The sequence below is a fragment of the Sorex araneus genome, chromosome 9 (assembly GCF_027595985.1).
Source record: "Sorex araneus isolate mSorAra2 chromosome 9, mSorAra2.pri, whole genome shotgun sequence".
In the NCBI taxonomy this organism is placed as follows: Eukaryota; Metazoa; Chordata; class Mammalia; order Eulipotyphla; family Soricidae; genus Sorex; species Sorex araneus.
The window spans coordinates 41,560,176-41,583,988 of record NC_073310.1 but is presented as its reverse complement, the minus strand read 5'-3'; the positions used below and the strand labels follow the sequence as shown (position 1 = coordinate 41,583,988).

Below are 23,813 nucleotides of genomic sequence, written 5' to 3'. Positions count from 1 at the left end.
GTTACTGCTTTTGGCATATCGAATATCCCACGGGTAGTATGCCAGGCTCTGCCATGATGTATTAATGTATTAATGCAATACATTTATCAATGCATTACATTAGCATTTTATTAATTTAATGTAATTAATAAAATCTTCCCAGAAAAAAATTTAAATGAAGCAAAGAATAAACTATTCCAGAAGAAATTCAGACAATTCAGATCCATCACTACCTCACTACACACATAAGGGAGAAAAAAATGTAAACTAATGAAAGGAAAAGTTTAAGCTACAGCATATAGTAGTAATGTGCTCCACTAAGTTTACCAGTATCCTCTCTTCCACACTGACACGTTATAAATTAAAAGTCTGAGTAAAGACTGAGTCAAGAGCATCAAAAAGTTATCCACAAATTGCAATGAATGTTCCTTGCATGGATTATTTAAGTACACTGGTTAAGAAATTCCTGAATTAGGAGCTAGCTGGAGCCATAACACAGCACGTACAGCATTTGCCTTGCATGAGGCTGACCAGGTTCAATTCTCAGCATCCCATCTGGTCCCCAGAGCACCACCAGGAGTGCATAAGCCAGGAGTAACCCCTGAGCATCGCTTGGAGTGAGCCAAAAAGCAAGAAAAAAAAGAATAAATTCCTGAATTAGGGGCCAGAGAGATAGTACAGCAAATAGGGCATTTGCCTTGCACACGCCTATCTGGGTTCAATCCCCAGCATCCCATATGGTCCCCCAAACACTCCCAGGAGTAATTCCTGAGTGTAGAACCAGGAACCCCTGAGCATTGCTGAAAACATAAATAAAAGAAATTCCTGAATTACAATTTTCTTTCTCTAAGCAGACAGTGGCTAATTCATTGACTATTGGATACCGTCACTATGAGCTAGTTTACCATTACTTGTACAAGTCAATCCAAGTGTTAACACCGTTGTAATCAAAACGTTTGTTTTATAATAAATATACAAACTACCGTCATTTTAACTTGAAAATGTTTGCCAACAAATTAAAAAAAGTATAAAATAATATATTTCAATAGATTTTAAGTGAAATATAACTTTAAGGCACTTTCATCCCCTTTCCTATTGTTCTTTGATCAATCCCCTCTTCCTCTCTAAAGCTTTCCTTCCTCCCTCAAGTCATCAACAGTTAGTGCAAGAATGCTGTCAAAAAAAGCAACAGTATATCTAACTTTGAATTGTTAATTTTTATATTGTCAAGAATCTCTAATGAACAAAGCAGTTACTTTAACAATTTAAAAGTGAAATTAACCACAGCTAAAAATAAACTGACACTGATGGAAAGTTAGACTCTTGGCTGACTCCACTTTTTAAAGTAGCAAAAGAAGGTATACCTAGATAACTTTTATTAATATATACAAGTAATTAAACACAAATACACAGTGTGTAATACACAGTATTTGACTACCACTGTTGTCCCACAGCAAATATTTGATCTTTTGAAAAATCAAACAAAAAGTCTTTTTTTTATTTTTTGAGGGGGGGAGTGCAGGGGAGGAGGTCTATTTGGGCCCACACACAGCTGTTGTCAATGCTTACATCTGGCAGGAATGGGAGACCACATGTGGTGCCAGGGATCCAACCTGAGTCAGTTACATGCAATCTCACTCACTGTACTATTACTCCAGCCCCAAAAGTTGTGTCATTTATGACATACCTAAATTTTCAAATTTAATCAATCCCTGCAAATTTCATAAAATACGAAAAAGGCTTTAAAATTATATTAAAGTCAATTTGTCATCTGGATACTTAATAAAACCTGCTATTTGTTTTTCTAGCTGTTTTTGTTTTTGTTTCTGTTTTAGGGCCACACCCAGAAACAGTTTGAGAAAGAAAAATATTTATGAGAAAATTTATATCATCACTATAAAACCAGTATTCAAGTATCTTTCTGGTCCAAATATATGACATAGCATTTTATCATTATAAAATAATGAGGGGACTCCAATCTGGTAGTGGTCAGGGGATACCCCTGGCTCTATCTCAGGGGTCACACCTAGCAGGTTCAGGGGACCATATAGGGTGGCAACTATCAAACCTGGGTTGGCTGTGTATAAGGCAAATGCCCCAACAGCCATACAAACTCACCGGCCTCATTAAAATTTTTTAAATAAGTAATTTTCTTAGTTTCTAAGCATAAGCAAAGGACTTTTGTTTCAGAAATAGAATTATTTTAAATTCTAAGAATAAACTGGCATTTATAATGAAAAGTATTTTATTTCCAATAATAGCAATGATAAAAAAACATTCTAAAATGATGACCAATGGGTAATAATCCCTAAATCACTTTTACTTTTTTACTTTCTAGAAGATCACAGCTACAACAGGGTTATTATAAATCTTGTGCCTATAGTAGTTAAATTTAATAATTAGTCTACAAAGCATAAGTTTTCAGTTCTGGATAGACATCAAAATCAATTATAAAGGTTATTCAGATTTATAGACTTTGGCCCTAATCCAGACACCATAAATAAAGAGTACTGCTTACAAACTAGTAAGAAAACTAATTTGGCACATACACTTCTCCTCTGTATCAACAAAATAGCAATACATCCCATTTGATTCCATTTCACCATTGTACAGGTTATTGGAATTTATCTCCCTTTGTAAGACCAAACTTGGGATCACCATAAGGGTTCCAATCAACTCCAATTACTTTTTAAATGTACACTGGAGTTCTAGAGTTTCAAGATATAAATAAGGGAAACATATACAACCAGTCCCCAACAAGAAGAAAATACTCCTAAAAATTCCATGTTTTAAGCATTTTGAATAAAGTCTTATGTTTACTACTTATCTGATTCTATCTAAAGTTTCTAATAATTAATAAAATGAACTAACAGCTGATTTCATATAGACTGAAGGTTATGTTTGTTTCTAGGGTTACCAACTAAATTTTGTCTGAGATTAACCCAAAAAATTTTGATGGGGGAGATGCAAAAAGTCAATGGATAAAATTACTCAATTTTCAAATGAAATACAAAAACTACCAATAGGGTGGCAGGAAGAGCTCAGTATCAGAAATGCATAGCTTGTATGTTCAGGAACCAAAGTACGATCCCCATCTCCCACTGTACACTTGTCCCCCAATATCTCTACTGCCACGTGTATCCCAGAGGCCCCTGAGCACTGACAGCTATAGTCTTCATGGCCCAAACAACATAACAGAGTACCTCCACAACAAGATCCCAAAATAAAATAATTTTTTAAAGTAATGGTTACTATCACTGTCCTCCCGTTGCTCATGGATTTACTCGAGCGAGCACCAGCAACGTCTCCATTGTGAGACTTGTTACTGTTTTTGGCACATTAAATATGCCATGGGTAGCTTGCCAGGCTCTGCCGTGCAGACGAGACACTCTTGGTAGCTTGCCGGTTTCTCTGAGAGGGGCAGAGGAATCGAACCCGGGTCAGCTGCGTGCAGGGCAACCGCCCTACCCGCTATACTATTGCTTTAGCCCACAGTAATGGTAATCCTATTAAGTTCAACAAATTCTGAATGTTGAAAAATTTAACTATCCTCTTTACGTTTTTAAATTTTTGTTTGGAGTCTCACCTGGTGGTGCTCCTGCATCTACCTCAAGAATCACTCTAGGCCTGACATGGGGAGCATAACTGCAAAAAAAAAAAAAAGAAAAGAGCCCTACTTACTGTACTATCTCTCTGGCATCAATATTCCTTCTAAATTTTACTTTTTAATTTTTTTAATTTATTCTTTTATCGAATCACCATGTGGAAAGTTACAAAGCTTTCAGGTTTAAGTCTCAGTTATACAATGCTCGAACACCCACCCCTTCACCAGTGCACATATTCCACCACCAAGAATCACAGTATGCCTCCCCCACCCCCTACCTCCCCAGTCCTTCTAAATTTTAAAAATATTTAAAATATATGGCTTAACATTATGTTAACATTATAACGTATACCATAATATAGTCATATATACTGGTAATATAATTTTTCCTACTTCACATAATGTATTGAGATATTTTAACTATTCATGGTGTTCCACAAAGTTTATTTAACCAGATACCATAACTCTGCTTTGGTATTAGATAATATGTAGAAGGAAGTAAGATTATTTGAAATAAAAAAAAAAGGTATGTCCTATTTGACAATAAAATCAACCACCAACTTGCAAGGCAAAGACTGGTCTTATTTCAAATTCCTTCTAAGTTTCTTTAAATCATCTCCCAAAAAAATGGTATCACACTACCAATACAACATTACTTAAAATGTATCTATATATTGCCTGAGCACCTCCATATTCAAAGAAGTCTACTAGTTCCATAAGTTTATACTTATTTATCAAACATTTTTTGATAAATCCATTATAATATACAAATAGTTCTGGCAGAAAAATAATCATCAAAAGACAACTACATATTTCTTTTAACCAGCAAGTAAAGACAACTAGTTTTAAGAGTAAAAAAATACATAAGAGTATGAATTCTAATGTTCAGAGCTTGGTATACTGAGAACAGATGACTGGTAAAAGGAACTATGGTGTATCTACACAATGGAATACTATGTAGCAGTTAGGAAAAATGAAGTCATGAATTTCACTTATAAATGTATCAATATGGAGAGTATCATGCTGAGTGAAATCAGTCAGAATGACAGACATAGAATGACTGTAATTTGTGAACTATAATAAAACTATAATATGAGACTAATACCCAAGGACAGTAGAAACTAGGGCAAGGAGGATTAGTCAGTCCATGGTTGGAAGCCTGCCTCAAGCGCTGAGGGTCAAGGCAACTGAGATAGAGAAGGGACCATTATGACAAAGATAGCTGAAAATGACTACTATAGATAAGAACTGTATGCTGAAAGTTGGTAAAGGAACAAACATAATAACCTCTCAGTACTTGTACTGCAAACCATAATGGCCAAGGGGGGAGGGTGAGGGAGAGAGAGAAAAAGAGACAGAGAAAGAGAGACAGAAAGACAGAGAGAGAGGCAGAGAGAGACAGACAGAGAGCGAGCCAGCCTACTATTGCGCCAGGCTTAGGGAGGGGAGGTGGCAGGAGGGCAAATGGGGTCATTGGTAGTGGGAAATGGACATTGGTGGAGGAATGGGTGTTGTATCATTGTATGACTGAAACTCAATAATGAACAGCTTTGTAACTGTGTATCACATAGTGAATCAATTAAAAAAATGCACATTTTTAATATATGTTAGCCCATTTAGAAAGTCAAATAAAACTATTCCAATAGCAATGAGTGTAAACAAAAAAAGCTTGGTGTACTGTATTTTACCATGCAAAGTAAACTGCAAAATCAAAACCCACCTTATAATAATAAAATGGATCCCTGAATCAAAACTAAAAGAAAATATCACCAGTAATTTATAACCAATATGTTTCCCTCAGAAAGAGATGCAAGACTATATAATTCTTCCTGACTTAACATCTTTTTTTCTTTTTCTTTAAAAGAGTCACATTTAGTGATGATGAGACAGTGGCATGCTCAACTGGGGATCAAACTGAGAAACTCACACATGCTAATATGTGCACTACCACCTGAACTATCTTCCCAACCCTCTGAACCTTCTACTCTTTCCAATACATCCCTACAAGATGAATGATCCCAGAACCAGGGCTGTAATGGTAGATGCTAGAAGCAAAGCTGATTCCTAAAGAAACTCTTTGCCTTTCCATCTTGATGTCAAAATTCCTGACAACCTAATGCGATGTAATATGCTTTCATCCTGAATGGGAAAACTAAAATTGATAGGGAAAAAAAATCCCACTATTTCTTTGTAACCCTACACTGCTGAATTGACAGGGAGACACTTCCTAGACTAGTATTGCTGCTGGTAACTTAACTTTAGCGCAGTGGTTGAGACTAATACATCTTCCAAATGTAGAAAAATTTGGGCAAAGATAAAGGACACATGAGAAATAATAACTAAGAAAAAATATATAAATATGTTATATGAGAGAAATGCAGAATTACTTCGATGCTTTCTGGAGGTCCCTACCTCAATTATACCAGACTTTCTCTTGGAAGGCCACCCACCAGAAGAAATAATAATAATAATTAAAAAGAGATTATATAATCTGAAGCCCAAATACAAGCCCAGCACACATATACATTTCATAAAATTTTATTTTGTGATTGTTGGGATTTTTTGTTTAGTTTTGGGGCTACGCCTGGCAGTGCTCAGGGCTTATTCTTGGCTTTGTGCTCAAGAATCACTTATGGTAGTACTTGGGGGGACCATATGGGTGGGATCCCAGGAGCAAACTTGGACTGGTCACATGCAAAACAAATGCCCTACCCACTCTACCATGGTTCCGGCCCCTAAACTTCATAAAAATCTTATGGAATACAGAATAAAAAAATCCTTAGAATTAAATTTCAGAATACTTTCTCAACAAATTCTATGGGTTTTTTTTTACCTTATTTAAACACCATAGTTTACAAAATTGTTTGTAATACATTTGTTACAGGCCTTTAATGTTCCAATATAAATCCCACCACACACGAGCAACCCTCCACCACTGTCTCCATTTTCACAACCACCCACAAGCCTGTCTCCTTAGCAGACACAAGATAATTTGTTTTATACTGCTTGTTAGAACCAAATGGCCAAAGAAACCATAAAAAAAAACACTTAAAAGAAAATCTGTGAAAACTATTTTATCACATCATGGGATTAAGCCTTTGTCTGAAAATGTTCTAAGCTGATCGTCTGTATGTACAGTATGTAGAGAATAGTACAATTGAGCTTCTGTACTATTCTTTTTATGTGTTGCGTTTAGTTGGCTTCTATGTTTACTTTCTCATCTAATTTGGTGTACTCCTACTGGAATTTCAGTACTCTGGAATTTGGAGGTGTCACACAGCTGAGTATGCCCCTGCAAGGTCCAGAAACTGCAGGATCTGTAGAACAGGGATGAATATGCAAAAATTCATAGTGAAGCCTTAGAGTTAGGCAATTGGTGTGGTGGCAGCAGTGGTGTGTGAATGAGGCTTCCAGGGCTTTGGCAGGGCAGGACTCAGCCACCAACCTCAGAGTGTGCCTCAAAATTTTTAACTGGGGGTGGCAACAGGAGGGGAACTGGAGTGTCAGTAAATTTCAACTGCTTGGCTTGCATCTCCTCAGAGATTGCTTGCAAATCTGAAGGGTGTGGCTGGTAGGTAAGTTTATATGGTGCAGCGATAGGAGGTCGGTATGGCTGCCAGGGCTCTAGAAGTATAGGGGTACTCAACAAATTCTATTAAAATAGAGATGGTACTGTATATTTTTACCATAATTCCTATAATGTGTCAATACATTTAACTAGCATAAAAATTTATCCTACTATAAAAATTCTACTCCTAAATGTCTATAAAATTATAATAATAGGGAGTTCTAAAAAATCTATGAAAAAAATGAATTATTTATCTTTGAAACAGGGGAAAGAGAGAAAAATTCTAGCCTTAGAAATTTGTTCATTTCTATGCTTATGGTCTAAAACAAACACAAGATAATATACCCTATTAAGTCCCAGCAAATGAGTTTAATTTGCCTCCGGGGAGATATTAAGCTAAAAACTAGTGTGCCAAGCCCTTTATGTTCTTAATATAATTTGATTCTTGACATTCTCATTTGCTCATACAAACATACTATCATAAATTTTAGTACTAAAATTTTAGCGTTTATAAGCATAATTATATGAAAATAAAATCTGTCTAATGTCTAATATAAAGCACTTTAGTCAATTTTGATTGGATTTTTGTGCATGGCATTAGAAAGAGGTCTAAACTTACGTTTTTGCATGTAGCTGTTTTCCATCACTTGTTAAAGAGGCTTTCCTTGCTCTATTTCATACTTTTTGCTACTTTATCAAAGATTAACTAATCATATATCTGAGGTCTCAATATTCCAGTCTATCACATTGATAGGGTCTGTTTTTATTTCTATACTATGCTGTTTTAATTACAACCTCTTTGTAGTACAGATTGAAGTAGAGGAAAGGGATGACTCCCATCTTCTTTTTCCCAAGAACTGCTTTGGCCATTCAGGGGTGGTGGGTTGGGGTGGTGGTGGTACTGTTCCACACGAATTTCAAGAATGTTTAATATGTTTCTTTTTTTTTAATGACATGGGTATACTTTCAGGCACTGCACTGAATCTGCACAATGGGAAGTACTGCCATTTTGATATGAATCTTTCCAACCCATGAAGAGGGGATGTGTTTCCATTTCCTTATGTCCTCTTTTATTACTTCAAATGTTTCATAATTTTCTTTATATAGGTCTTTCATCTCTTTAGTTAAGCTTGATTTTCTGAGGCACAATTATAAATGCGATTTTTTAAAAATATCTTCTATTTCATTCTTTATATAAAGGAAAGTCATGGACTTTTGCACATTAACCTTGCAGACTGCCACTTTACTATGCAATTCTATTGTTTCTAAGAGCTTTTTTGGTAGTCTTTGGGATTTTCTAAGTATAAGATAATGTCATCTTCAAATAGTGAGAGCTTTACTTCTTCCTTTCCTATTTTGGGTGACCTTGATCTCTTTAGTTGTTTAATTGCTTTGGCAAGTACTTCCAATACTATACTGAATAGAAGTGGTGAAAGTGGGAAACTGTATTGTGTCTAATCTTGCATGGAAGTCTTTTGGATTTTCCCTAATAATAATGCCCTCTGGGTCTTTATGGCAAATGGTTTTGAGTATATTGAGGAAAGTTCCCTCAATACCCATTTTGTTGAGTTTTTGACATGAATGGGTACTGGATCTTGTCAAACGCTTTCTCTGCATCTACTGATAGGGTCATATGGGGTTTTTTTCTTGTATTGATATGGTGTATTATACTGACTGATTTGTGTATGTAAACCACACAAATGGAATCCTTGCATTCCTGAGATAAGACCTACTTGTTCATAGTGTCACTGTCACTGTCATCCCGTTGCTCATCAATTTGTTCGAGTGGGCACCAGTAACATCTCTCATTGAGAGACTTATTGTTACTGTTTTTGGCATATCCAATACACACAGGTAGCTTGCCAGGCTCTGCCCTATGGGCTCCATAGTCTCAGTAGCTTGCCAGGCTCTCCGAGAGGGGCGGAGGAATCGAACATGGGTTGGCCGCGTGAAAGGCGAAAGTCCAACCACTGTGCTATCGCTCCAGCCCGTTCATGGTGTATGGTCTTTATTTTGAATTGTTAGATTCTATTTGCTAGTATTTTGTTGAGGATCTTTGCATCTGTGTTCATCAGGAATATTGGCCTTTAATGCTCTTTTTATTGGTCTGCTTTTGGTATCTAAGTGATATTTGCTCCACAGAAACTGTTATGTTTTTGTTTCTTCAATTTCCTGGAAGAATCTGAAATAGATTGGCAGTAGGACCTCTTTAAAGGTATTCCATCTGGGCCTGGGCTTTTATTTGGGGAAAGACTTTTGATTACCATTTCAATTCCTCAATAGTGACAAGTCTGTTCAGAAATTCCAAATCATCTTGGCTCAGCTTTTAAAAGGTTATAGGAGTCCAGAAATTTATCCATTTCTTCTAGGTTCTCTTGTTTCACAGCAAAAGGTTTTCAAAGTAATCTCTGATGGTTCTTTGAATTTCTGTGGTGTACACTGTGATGTCTCCTCTTTCATTTATAATTCAATTTATTAGGGTTTTCTGTCTCTTTTTGAGAATCTTGCTAGGAGTTTATCAGCCGTGTTTAATCTTATAACAAATCAGCTAGTTGTTTCACTGATCTTTCAGATTGTTCTTTGGGATTCCAGTTCATTAATTTCCACTCTAAGTATTATTATTTCCTATCTCCTGTCTGTATTGGGCTCCCATTGTTGGTCATCTTCCAGTTTCATAAAATCGTACACTCAAATTAGTCATATGGGCCTTTTCTTCCTTCCTGATGAATGTACACATAGCAATGAACTTTCCTCTTAACACTGTTTTTACTGTATCCCACAAGTTCTGATAGGAAGTGTCCTCATTTGCATTTGTTTCCATGAATCTTTTAAGTTCCTCTTTGACTTCCTCCCTGACCCCCTGGTTATTCAGTAACAAGCTATTTAATTTTAAACTGTTTGAGTTGTTTCTCCATTTCTCTTTGTGATTAACTTCTACTTTCAGTGTATCATAGTCTGAGAAAATAGTTATATGATTTCTAAGCTCTTAACTTTATAGAGGTATGTTTTGTGTCCCAGCATATGGTATATCTTGGAGAATGTCCTATGTGCATTGGAGAAGATGTGTACTTGGCCTTTTGTGGATAAAATATATCTACTAACTCCTGCTCTTCCATTTCTTCTCTCAAAGTATTTACTTACTAGGCTTTAGTCTAGTTGTTCTATCAAGATCAAAACAGTGTTGAAATCTCCAACTACTATTTTGTTGCTATCAACGTCTCTCTTAAAATCTCTTAGCCTTTAAGTTTTTCTTTAAGTCTCTTAGCCTTTTTTAAGAGTAAGGGTCTCTTACTCTTCAAGTCTTTCTGGTCCTTCACTAGGTACATACATATTTAGGAGTGTGAGTTCTTCCTGTTGTAAATGTCCCTTGATCATTAAGAAATGATCTTTGTTGTCTCTTATAACCTCTTTCAGCCTGAAGTCTATATTGTCGGGTACGGGTATGGCCACCCCAGCCTTTGTAAGGCTTGAAGAACTGTCATCCAACCTTTTACTTTGATTCTGTGTTTGCTCTGACTGCTCAAATTCTACATTGTAAATGGTTGGGTTCCAGAGATATCTCTACAGGGCTCTAATCTATTTTGGGATTCAATTGGGAGTCTCAGGACCAGGGCTGTTGGTGCTCTTGCAGGAAGCCGAGTGTTGGGTTCAATTTTCTAATCCATTCTGCTACTATGTCTCTTAGTTGGTACATTTAGCCCACTGACCTTGAGAGAAATTATTGTTATGGGGTTTTGTGCCTTCTTTCTGCAGGAGTTGGTGTGTTTATGGGACTTGTTTTAAAGTACCCTATTTAGTTCTCCAAGTAACTATGGTTTTGAGTCTATGTAGTTCCTGAGTTATTTATCTGTGAAGTTTGTGTATTGTTCCTTTAAATATGAATTAGGAGTCTGGCTGAGTTAAGTACCATTGGTGAAGCATTCATTTCATTGAATTGTTTCACTATATCCTACCATTATCTTCAGAGCCAGAGGGTTTCATCTGAGAAATCTGCTGTAAATCTTAAGGACACTCCTTTGTATATAAATTTCCTTCTCTGATCTTTCTGCTTTCAGTACTCTATCTATGGTTTTCAACATTCTGATTAGGCTGTGTATTGGAGTATTTTTATTTTTATTTCTTTCAGCTGATACCCTTCAGGCCTCCTGTATCTGGGTGCATGTTCGGGTCCCAGTAGCCAGCCTGAGACCTTGACCAAATCCCCGGCCCCTGAAAGAAAGAGCCATCCCTGTTTACAGGGGCCCAGGGGCTTGGTTCAGCACTCCACACATGCAGGCACTCTAGTTGAGGATGAGGGATGTAATAGTTACCATCTACCTGAGCTAATACAGCTGGCCCTGAGAGCAGGAGATGTAAATCATTATCATCTGTATTTTGCCTAACAAGGTAAATGTGATACATGTGGATTGCCCCTGAAATGCATGTATAAAACTCCCTGTGAGAAGGCAAGGAGGGGGGAGCTAGGGGTTTTTGGGGGCACTAGGGGTGTGGGGGAGCTAGGGGTGTCGGGGAGCTAGGGGTGTGGGGGGACGGGGTGGAGCTATACTGTGATTCTTGGTGGTGGAATATGTGCACTGGTGAAGGAATGGGTGTTCGAGCATTGTATAACTGAGACCTAAACCTGAAAACCTTGTAATTTTCCACATGGTGACTCAATAAAAAAAAATTAAAAAATAAATAAATAAAATAAAATAAAATAAAATAAAAAGAAGAAGAAGAAGAAAAAAATCCCTGTGAGAAAGCTAATAAACAGATTGCTGATTGACCACCAGCTTTCCACCCTCTGCATGGTTCTTTCTCGGTGGTGGCAGGAGTCCACGGGTGCGTGGCGGGCCAGGGCAGAGGCTTCTCCCCTTCCCATTCCCTCTCCTACAGGGAGTAAGTCCGGCAACAGGGGGATCATACTCCAGTGTGCCAGGGTCGACTGGACAGGACCTGACATCTGGCGCCTGAACAAGGACAGCATGGACGTGGACAGCACGGACAGCACTGGAGCAAGGTATGACCCCCTGATCGCCCCGAATCCATGCAGTAAAATAGGTGACTGCATCGGAGATACCCGGCTGGTAATTCAGATAAGGGAATGAACAGGTGTTCAAGCTCTGCCCCCTGATAGTAAGGTAGACTATCAGAATAGTTCTCCTTGAGACAAGACTGTTTCAGTCAGTTCCCACTTTTGTTTTTGCTTCTCCCCCCCGCCTATGGGATGCCTAGCATCTATCCTTTTTTTTTTTTTTTTGGCATCTTGCCTCATTCTTGCTGTGTGTTTTTCTGACATCTGTGTTCTTTTCTCTGCTTTGGTGGTCTTTTAGGTGAACCATTATCTATCCTGACCTTCTCAACCCCACTAAATATCATGGGCAATTCCATTCAAAATGTGCCTCACCAGGTCTGAAAGCTTTACATTATCTGCTAAAAAGCCGGAAGCTAGAATTTTTTGAGGATAGGGCATTTAAGATTTGAAGCGCTATCCTTGGCGTGGCTCCTTGGGTTACTACTGAGGACCTCTTCTCGTGGAACACCTGGGATCAGGTGAATCATGATCACCTCAAAATAAAGTATTTTGGTTTCTGAGAAATGTATTAAAACCATAATAAATACATTTGGTACTAAAAGACCTCTGCTTCCAGGAATCACATGATAGTTTCCAGCCAGATAATGATGGAGTGTCTTACTCACCTATGTACATAATGCAGTTGATGAACAGAATCAATTGCTATCACCATCTCAGCCAAGTAAAATCGAGCCATATCTTCAGGCAATCTATCTTCAAATTTGCTGAGCAGTGTAAGCAAATCTCCACCAACATAATAATCCATAACCAAGTACTGGGAATAAAAAAATAAAATCTACTTAACAAATAATAAAGATGAAAATTAATATATTAAAATACCTATGGTCAAATAACATTGGGTCAAATATTTTGTTAATGTACAAGCAGCTATGTCAGACTATCAGAAGTAGTTATTAAGAGACTTATAGCTTCATAAAACAGTAAATAAAATTTTTAATAACTGAGAAAAGGAATAACAGGATTTTCAGTTTTGTTGTATTTTGTTACATAAAAATTATAATATCATATACAACAAAGATGTTTTACCAACATTTAATAGAATAATATTTAATTCTCCAAGATGTAAAAAATAATTAAAGAAATTCAGACCATTAAAGAGTTCAATATGTTAGATTCACCTTCATCACCATTACATTTTCCTAGTTCACCTTGGACAAGTAACAATACTATTGTAACTACTGTTCAGACCCAGTAGCTGAAAAATCACTGTATGTGATTTTTCTCACCACATATTTCTATTCCCATATCTGATAGCTACAAATATAAAATGAGCTTAAATTCTTAAGCATATATAAACAGAAGCCACTTAATTTCAGATACAGATTCATAGGGAGATGTACATAATACTGTTGATTTACAAGAAATTTTATTTTGGGAAATAGCATAACCAACTCTCCCCAAGACTTTGGAATTTACTAAAAAATAATGAAACCTTTCAACCACACTTAAGTTTAAGTTCATTAGGTGCCTTTTGGAAAGCCCCGAGGTGACCAAAGGATGGGTGGGTGCTGGTTGTCAGATAAACCAACCATAATTAGGGAGTTAAAACTTTCAGTCCCAACTCTTAATCTTCATTAAATAAAGGGGATTGGATACCTGTAGTCATAAATGGCAAATGATTTGATTCTGTCAAAATAATATAAAAACATCTTTAAAAAAATACAAACCAATTCAGAAAACTTCCAGTTTGTAAACACAAGAGTGCTGGATGAAGGGCTTACTAGGAGAAATGGGAATGGAGTTCAGGAGTATGGCAATAGCCTTGCATATGTGAAGTCCTGGGTTCGATGTCCAGCATCCCACATGGTCCCAAGTACCCCATATACCCCATATGGTCCTTCAAGCACCAAAAGGAGTAATTTCTCAGCATAGAGAGAGGAATAACCTCTGAGCATTGCCAGGTGTGGCTCCAAAACAAAAATAAAGAAACAAAAAACTTAAATCCCAACTTCTGTTTGCATTAGATCCACTTGAATTTTTTATTAACAGACGCTCAGAATAAAAGGTTAAACAACAATGATATAGGCAAATGTTAGCTTTAAAAGGAAAGGAACTACTGTACATCAGGTAAAATACATTTCAAAGTACAAAGAAACAGGGATGAACATTATGTGATGATTAGGTGTGAATTACCTAAGAACTTAACACTAATTGACATACATGCACCAAACGAATGGTATCCAATATATAAAACTAGAGGGCTGAACAAACATTTACAACAACACAGAAATAGTATGAAACCTTAACACCTTATTCTTACATTGAAGAAATTGACTCCAAGAGAAACAAGAAACATCCTAATGAGAAGTTGGAGAGCAGAACTTTTAATAGACATTTATGGGAATCTCCACCTACAAAAGTTAAAAACATGTTTTTTCCTTTTGATTCTAAATCACACATAATGGCACTCCAGGCCTACTTCTAGCTGTTTTCAGCAGTTGCTCCCGTGGTACTCAAGGCACCATACGTTGCCAGGGATCAAACTCAAGCTTCCCACAAAGCATTCACTCACCCCTATACTTTCTTCTGGAGTGCACATAGTCACTCACCCCTATACTTTCTTCTGGAGTGCACAAGAACATTCTCCAGGAAAGACCACAAATTGGGATATAAAATAAGGGTCTGCAAAGTCACAAATACTTAAGTGATATCAAGTAATTTCAGATCCCATTGCTATGAAGGTGGAAATTAAACATAAACAGCAAAATGGAGATAATCTGAAAGGTTTGGAAACCAAACAACATGCTACTGAATAACAATTAATTAAAAACAAAAAGAAATAACTCCTGGAAATATAAATGAGAATCAAGATACAAGTCCTCAGATCATGCGACAAAACAATTAACAGTTCCAAGAAGTTTATGGCAACAAATAATTATGTCAGGAAACAAAAAGGCTACAATAAATAAATCAACCTCACCTCTTAAGGAACTAGAAAAACACAAAAGCTAAATAAGGAAGGAAATAATAAAATAAATATTCAAAAAACAATACAGTGCCAACAAGAGTGTTCAATAAACTGGAGTGCATCCTGGAGCCCTACATTGGATCCAATACAAAATGCAATCCCCAAGCACCACCAGGAGCAACCCCAAGCACTGAACTGGGATCAGTCACAATGCACTATCATGTGTAAACCAAAAAAGGGCATAGACAATACAAATATTCAATAAAAGGAAGGCTTTAAAAAAAAAAAAGGTTGACAATCTTTAGCAAGAAATACAAGACTAACAACCCTTAGCTATAATCACAAAGAAAAGAAATCAGCCCTGACTTTCTGCTTGCTGCTCCACCATCCCAAATTAGGCTTGCCTCCCACTGATATCACTGGTAGAACCCCTCCATACTGGGTGGATCTCAGGAGCCTCCACACCTGACCTGCACCGTATTAAGGAACTATACCACAGCTCCTGAAGCACACAGCCACTGAAGCAGCCACACCACAGATGTACTAAACAAATTACAATCTTAGAGCACCAACAGCCCTGGCCCTGAGACTCCCAGTTGAATCCCAAAATAGATGAGAGCCCTACAGAGATGTCTCTGGAACCCAACCATTTACAATGTAGAATTCCAGATGCAGGGTCCTGATGAGGGACTAGATGCACCCAGGGCAAGCTGTGAGCTATGAGTTACCCTGGCATCAAAATGGGCCTGGCCAAAGTGCCATAATGCATAATTATAAGTTAAGAGCATGGTCATGGACAAATTCTGTCATGATCCAAAAAATAATAACTAGATTTGGACCCTGATAGGGTTAGGAAAGATGAATCTGGCCTGAGCTCTCTAGTGTAAGATCTATAGTGAGATGTCCCCAGGAGAGCTGCCCTACAAGCAGCTCTTACTGTGTCCATACAAAATAACAAATATTAGGAAGTAGAATTAAGATGTTAAGTTACTGGTGTAAGGAGAGGAGAAACACTCCTTAAGTGTTATTTTGACCTCAAATGCTGCAGGTGGTCAGGAAGGCTTTGAAATATGTTGTTGATTGTGCTTCCTGAGAGAGGTTGAGACGAGGAGGTGTGGTTAAAAGAGGTGGTAGAAGTGGAAGCTGAATGGTATTGGGATAAAAACAGACCTGCAGACCAATGGAACACAGTTAAATATCCTGTCACAGACCCCCAAATATATGGCCACTTAATCTTTGACAAAGGAGCAAGAAATGAAAAGTGGAACAAGGAAAGCCTCTTCAACAAGTGGTGCTGGGAAAACTGGATAGCTACCTGCAAAAAAATGAACTCTGACCTCTGTCTAATGCCAGGCACAAAAGTCAGATCAAAGTGGATTAAAGACCTCAATATCAGACATGAATCTATAAGGTTCATAGAAGAAAATGTAGGCAGAACTCTCCATGACATTGAAGCTAAAAGCATCTTTAAGAATGAAACAGCACTGGGGCTGGAGTGATAGCATAGCAGGTAGGGCGTTTGCCTTGCACGCGGCCGACCCGGGTTCAAATCCCAGCATCCCATATGGTCCCCTGAGCACCGCCAGGAGTAATTCCTGAGTGCAGAGCCAGGAGTAACCCCTGTGCATCGCCAGGTGTGACCCAAAAACCAAAAAAAAAAAAAAAAAGAATGAAACAGCACTGACCATGCAAGTGGAAGCAAACATAAACAAATGGGACTACATCAAACTAAGAAGCTTCTGCACTTCAAAAGAAACAGTGACCAAAATACAGAAAGCACCCACAGAATGGGAAAGAATATTTACTCAATACCCATCTGATAAGGGACTAGTATCCAGGATATATAAGATACTTGTAGATTGTATAAGAAAAAAACCTCCAGCCCCCTCAAAAAGTGGGGAGAAAAAAAATGAACAGAAGTTTCCTCAAAAAAGAAATACAAATGACCAAAAGGCACATGAAAAAATGCTCCACATCCCGTGGAACAAGCGGGAACCAGAGACAGCTTTAGGAATTGGGGTTCCAGCAAGTGCTTGCAGCCATGTATGGAGACTGTGAACTAAGCTTTTGCCCCACGCCGGCTAACGGAGGAAATAACCTTCCTTCTTGGTCTCTCTCCCCTCCGGGAGAAGGCGTGGTGTCCAACATTTTGCGGGTCCGTTGAGAAGGTATGAACTTTGGCGCGGAAAAAAAAAAAAAAAAGTGTGTGCTTTGAACTTGAAACAGCCTTGGGATACAGGGCCAGCCCCAGTCGGGGCCCGTGCTCGGCTCCGGCCGGCCGGGTTTTCGGCCCCAGCGCCCATGCCCCTGCAGAGCCGGTGGATGTGGAACAAGCGGGAACCAGAGACAGCTTTAGGAATTGGGGTTCCAGCAAGTGCTTGCAGCCATGTATGGAGACTATGAACTAACTTTGGCTACTGCTGTTCCAGGAAAAATGATTCATTTTGAAACTTAAATCTTCGAGGACTTAATTACTATAATACAGAAATTGTAAACCGCGCGGCCGCTACCGCGCGACATTTTATCTCTTCATTCTCATCAATGGAAAACTTATTATCAAATATTTCCCTATTAATAGAGCTGTATTCTTAGGGGATAAATTCCAACAAAAATAGTGAGTCTGTTTTGAAACTCTAACAGCAATAGTGAGTTATGTGGTGAAATCTGAAATGTAATCAAGGTAAAGAGAAAAGGAAGTGAAATTATCACTCACCTACGGGGTGGGTTGGGGGTTGAGGGGTGGGATGTATACTGTTTTTTTTTTCTTTTGTCGGTTTGTCTGTTTTGTTTTTGCTTTTGTTTTTGTTTTTATTGGTGGTGGAATATGGGCACTGGTTAAGGGATGGGTGCTTGAGGATTGTGTAACTGAGATATAAGCCTGAGAACTTTGTAACTTTCCACTTGGTGATTCAATAAAATAAATAAAAAAAAAACAACAAAAAAAAATGCTCCACATCCCTAGTCATCAGGGAGATGCAAATCAAAACAACAATGAGGTATCATCTCACACCACAGAGACTGGCACACATTCGAAAGAACAAAAGCAACCAGTGCTAGCGTGGGTGTGGGGGAAAAGGGACGCTCCTTCACTGTTGGTGGGAATGCCAACTGGTCCAGCCTTTCTGGAAAACAATATGGACAGTCCTTCAAAAACTAAAAATTTAGCTTCCATCTGACCCCGCAATTCCACTTTTGGGAATATATCCCGAGGATGCAAAAGAGCACAGTAGAAATGACATATGTACCTATATATTCATTGCAACACTATTCACAATAGCCAAAATATGGAAACAAGCCAAGTGCCCTAAAACAGATGACTGGTTAAAGAAACTTTGGTACATCTACACAATGGAATACTGTGCAGCTGTTAGGAGAGATGAAGTCATGAAATTTGCTTATAAATGGATAAACATGGAGAGTATCATGCTAAGTGAAATGAGTCAGAAAGAGAGGGACAGACATAGAGGGACTGCACTCATTTGTGGAGTGTAGGGTAGCATCACATGAGGCTGACACCCAAGAACAGTAGATACAAGGGCCAGGGGGATTGCCCCATAGCTGGAAGACTGCTTCATGAGCGGAGGGGAGAAGGCAGATGGAATAGAGAAGGGATCACTAAGAAAATGATGGCTGGAGGAACCAGTTGGGATGGGAGATGCATGCCGAAAGCAGATAATGGACCAAACATGATGACCTCTCGGTGTCTGTGTTGCAAGCTACAATGCCCAAAAGTAGAGAGAGAGTATGGGGAATATTGTCTGCCTTAGAGGTGGGAAAGGGGGGTATGCCAGGGATATTGGTGGTGGGGAATGTGCACTCGTGGAGGGATGGGTGTTTGATCACTGTGAGATTGTAACCCAAACATAAAAACTATCTCACGGTGATTCAATAAAATTAAAAAAAAAAAAAAAAAAAAAAGAAGAAGTGGAAGCTGAGCCAGAGTGAGGAGTTTGGAAAAAACTAGAGAGAGCAAGGTGGGAAATTGGAGTGCAAAGAGACTTAGCAAAGGGAACAGGAGAGAGGAATGAAGGGCAGTGTGAGACTGGAATGGGGAGCGTAGAGAGACTGGAATAGGTGTGTGAGGAAAATGGAATAAACATCAACTGATCACCAACTCACCTGGCTCTCATTCTTCCTTCATCGGCCCATGGCAACGGCCATCCTGGGCAGGGAAGCAGCTCAAGAGCACTGAACCCAGCATCCCCAGGATGCCCGGCATCCCCGAAGCCACACTCTTGGGCGTTCCCACAGAAGACATCATGTCTCCCAACTTTAAATTGTACTCTAACGGTATACCAATCAAATCAGTGTTGCATTGGAATAAAAACACTGAGAACAACGGAAGAAAACCAGGAGCCCAGAAATAAACGTTCAAGAAATATGAACTTATTTTACAACCAGGAACAAAGAGCATAATATAAAGGGGGGAAAAGGCCTCTTCTACTGATAGTTTGGGGAAAATTGACTAGCCACATGCAAAAGAAACTAAACTATATATCTTATGCACAAAAGTTTACTCAAAATGGGTAACTTAGATGTTACACACAAATCTATAAAACACATCAAAGAAAACAAACAGTCTATAACACTGACTTCAAGCATGTCTTTCATGAATTGACTTCTTTTGCAAAGAAAAACAAATTAATAAACAGGAACTCATCAAACTAGTTTCCACACTACAGAAGAAAACACTGCTAAGATTAAGACACTCTACTGAACATGAGAAAATATTTAGACCTCTACACCTGATAAAAGGAACTTAAGAACTCAAAAAAATTCAACAACAAAACATCATCAATGGGAAAGTACAACTCTATAATTCCATATAAAAATAATTTCAAAAACAATTTAAAGAAGTGCATAAAACCTAAAACCATAATGTACATAAAGAGAGATAAAACGTTCCATACATGCCCTCGGCCCAGATAAATCCGGAGCCGCTGAGCACGAATCGGACCCTCTGCGCCTAAAGACTTTGATTCCAAAGATGTAACACATTCGGGCATCCAGTGCAGCATCTGATAGCGATGCACTGGGACACCGAACTGGGCTACAACTCTGTGCTGCCGGGGGTGGATTTTTTTTTTCCTCCCCACCCTGTCTTCCTGCACGGAAAGCGGCGGGCTGGCGGCACCCATGTGGCAGGCACCATCTTCTGTGACTCCAAACCCAGAGGTATTCGGTTTTTACTTTTGGGGCTCCCAGGAACTCATGGGAAGGGGGCGTAACCGGCACGCCCTCGGCCCAGATAAATCCGGAGCCGCTGAGCGCGAATCGGACACTCTGCGCCTAAAGACTTTGAATTCAGAGACTTCTTACAGCAATGCACTGGGACTGTGAGCTGAGCTATGTAATTTCTGGCAGAATTTTCCCTGGACTTTATACAGAAATCCAAAACCGCGTGGATGCTGCCGCGTCCGCGCGACTTAACATTTATAATTGTCAGCAATGTGAAACGGTTCCATTTGAACAGGTCTGACTTGGGGGGGAAACTCCAAATAATAACAGTAAGTTTTTGTTGAAATATTGAAGGTTTTTAATGTAACAGCCACCTCTCTGGACTGTGAACTAAGCAAAAGCCCCACGCTGGCCGACGCGGCGTGGCGTACACCATACTATGAGGCGCAGGAAGGGGGATGAGGGGGAAAAAGAAAAAAAGAAAAAAGGGAAAAGGAAAAAGGAAAAAAAAGAGAGAGAGAGAGAGTTATGTACTTGTAGCAGTGGGGCTACATATCTCTTCATTTCCAGCAATGAAAAACTAATTATCAAATGTAGTAGGTCTGTCTCTCTTGGCTGGAAACTCCAACAACTATAGTGAGTATTGTGTTGAATTATGGAATGTAATCAAGGTAAAGGAAAAAATGAAGTGAAATTCATTAGTTATACAGTAGGGGGTAGGGGGTGGGGGCGGGGGGTATACTGGGGTTTCTGGTGATGGAATATGGGCACTGGTGAAGGGATGGGTGTTTGAATATTGTATAACTGACATATAAACCTGAGAACTTTGTAACTTTCCATATGGTGATTTAATAAAAATTTAATAAATAAATAAATAAATAAATAAAAGTGACTACTGAAAAGTTGTCATGTACTAAAAAAAAAAAAAAAAAAAAAAAAGTTCCATAACCTCAACACTTAAAACTTCTCTGGAACAAAACCTCAACAAAGAGGAAAATGAAAGTGAACTGGACAACATTAGATTTAAAGGAATAAAAAGACGGCCTACTGAATGGAAGAGGGTATTTTTAAACTAAACATCCAATAAGTTATTTATAACCAAGGTATATAAACTTAATATATCATATATATGTATTGATATAATATATTATACATTGATATATAGCAATGCATCATATAATGTAATAACTATCCCCTGCAAAAAAATCTAAAAGTGAGAAAAACATTTGAATAGATTCCCCCAAAAAGAACATAAAAATGACTGAAGTTTATATGAAAATATTTCATTATCACTAATTATCAGAGAAATGTAAATACAACTATAATAAGATCCCCCTCACACCTATAAGAATCAAATCAAACAAGCAGTTTTCAATGAAGCATGGCGAAAAAGAAGCTTCTAGAAGAAGCACAGTTTTCAGAAATGCTTGTATCAGTCTATAACTACCTACTACCAGCACCACCTCTTCAGCACTGAGGCAGGGGTAACCTGGGCATCAACAGGAATAGCCCCAAAACAAAGCAAAAAACGATGCCCCCTTCACATGCAGAATGCATGTGAGTCCTACAACTGAAGTGAAATGCAAGTGCTGCAGCCAAGAATATAACCAGTGAGTACTACAACCGAAATGTGCACAAACACAAAAGCATAGATATGCAAACAGCTGCGATCATTTGCACAAGCACCACAGTTCAATCCCTGATAAGTACCACAAATAAATGCATGAGCACCACAGTCAAGCATGTGAAACTCCTAGCCACAACAACAATAACAAGAACAACAGGAGGGTGAAACAAAATAAAGAATTTTTGCTATATAAAATTTAGTATTTGGATATTTTATGACTTCAGTCTTTATAAAATACAAACTAGGCTTGTAAGCGATACAGAAATATATAGAGATTAACAGCTGTCATTTTGGTTTCAGTACTTACTAACACCTTTTGAAAATTCTTCATGATTAACTACTGTAATTCTGCTAATACCCAACATGTGTTTCATTTATTCTCATAAATTTTATTGACAAACCTATGCAGAGTATATTTTCATGACACATTCATCACATAGGTTTCATATAATTATAGTAAATCCAAGTCAAATATCAACCCACTAATTTAATAACTCAGCAAATAACAAAGTTCTGTTATGACTTTTAAACAACTCGGAATAAAATCCCTTAATAAAAATAGCTTAGATGATGATTCAGTACACCTTATAAAAGAAATCTGTCATAAAACAATATTTGCTCACTACGTAAACTCTATCATTGTTAATTCTACTTATTAAATACTGGCATATACTTTAGTAACCAACTAAATTCTTTTTATGACCTAGTAATGGGATGCAATATGAAGATTAATGAGCACTACTAAGCATGTCAGAGATAAAAATAAGAGCAATATAGTAACACTGGTTGAACACCTAGATCTAGACTGAAATCAAATGAACTCGTGGCCACTAAATTATACAAACTTTTAATATTTTATGAAAGATTAAAAAATTCTGTCATTTATATTTTTAAGGTTTGCAAAGATATCAGTAATATATATAAATAAGTATACAACTGCAGTATTTAAAAACATACAACTATTTAGAGAAAATAAAAAACCCTAATGAAAGTAGTTAGTAGCACTGCAGCACTGTCATCCTGTTGTTCATCAATTTGCTCGAGCAAACACCAGTAACATCTCCATTGTGAGACTTGTTGTTACTGTTTTTGCCATATTGAATACGCCACGGGTAGCTTGCCCGGGCTCTCCGAGAGGGATGGAGGAATTGAACCCAGGTCGGCCTCATGCAAGGCAAACGCCCTACCCGCTGTGCTATTGCTCCAGAAACTAATTAGTATGAAAATAAGTTTAAATAAAAAGAATTTAAACACAAGAGTTGATCTCCCACAGAACCAAAAAGAAGGGGAGTGGTACTGGTATGAAAGTTATCATGGACTATAGAGACTGAACACAATGGCCACTCAACACCTTTATTGCAAACCACAACACCTAATCAGAGAGAGAGAACAAAAGAGAATTCCCTGCCATAGTGGCAGGGTGGGGTGGGGGGAGATGGGACTGGGGAGTGGGGGAGGGATGTTGGGTTTACGGGTGGTGGAGAATGAGCACTGGTGAAGGGATGGGTTATCAAACTTTGTATGGGGGAAGCATGAGCACAAAGATGTATGGATCTGTAACTGTACCCTCACGATGACTCTCTAATTAAAAATAAACTAATAAAAAAAAAGAAAGTTATCATGGACTATAAAAATAAATCAAATGCTGAAGAACAGGAAATAGTTTAAGAAGGAGGACACTGCTGAGATGGAATCACAGAATTATGGCTAAGCCCAATATTTTCAGTTTTGCCTTTTATTAAGTCATGTGACAATAGTTAATACTACTGATGGCTTCTTTTACCTACTCTTCTTTCTTTAATGCAGAACATTAATTCTCTTATGGAACCCTCATATTACATCCCCAGATGGCTTTCTAGTAGCACTGCAAAACCA

The 23,813-nt window shown here is 38.1% G+C and overlaps 1 protein-coding gene across 17 annotated transcripts in view; it reads right to left on the bottom strand.

Moving 5' to 3' along the window:
- CDC42BPA (CDC42 binding protein kinase alpha) overlaps nucleotides 1-23,813 on the bottom strand; it is a 334,917-nt gene that overhangs the window by 204,643 nt on the left and 106,461 nt on the right. For all 17 annotated transcript variants that reach the window (XM_055146939.1, XM_055146925.1, XM_055146926.1 and 14 more), the window contains exon 5: nucleotides 12,831-12,979. In XM_055146939.1, the coding sequence (XP_055002914.1) occupies nucleotides 12,831-12,979 (149 nt within the window). The remainder of the gene's footprint in view (nucleotides 1-12,830; nucleotides 12,980-23,813) is intronic.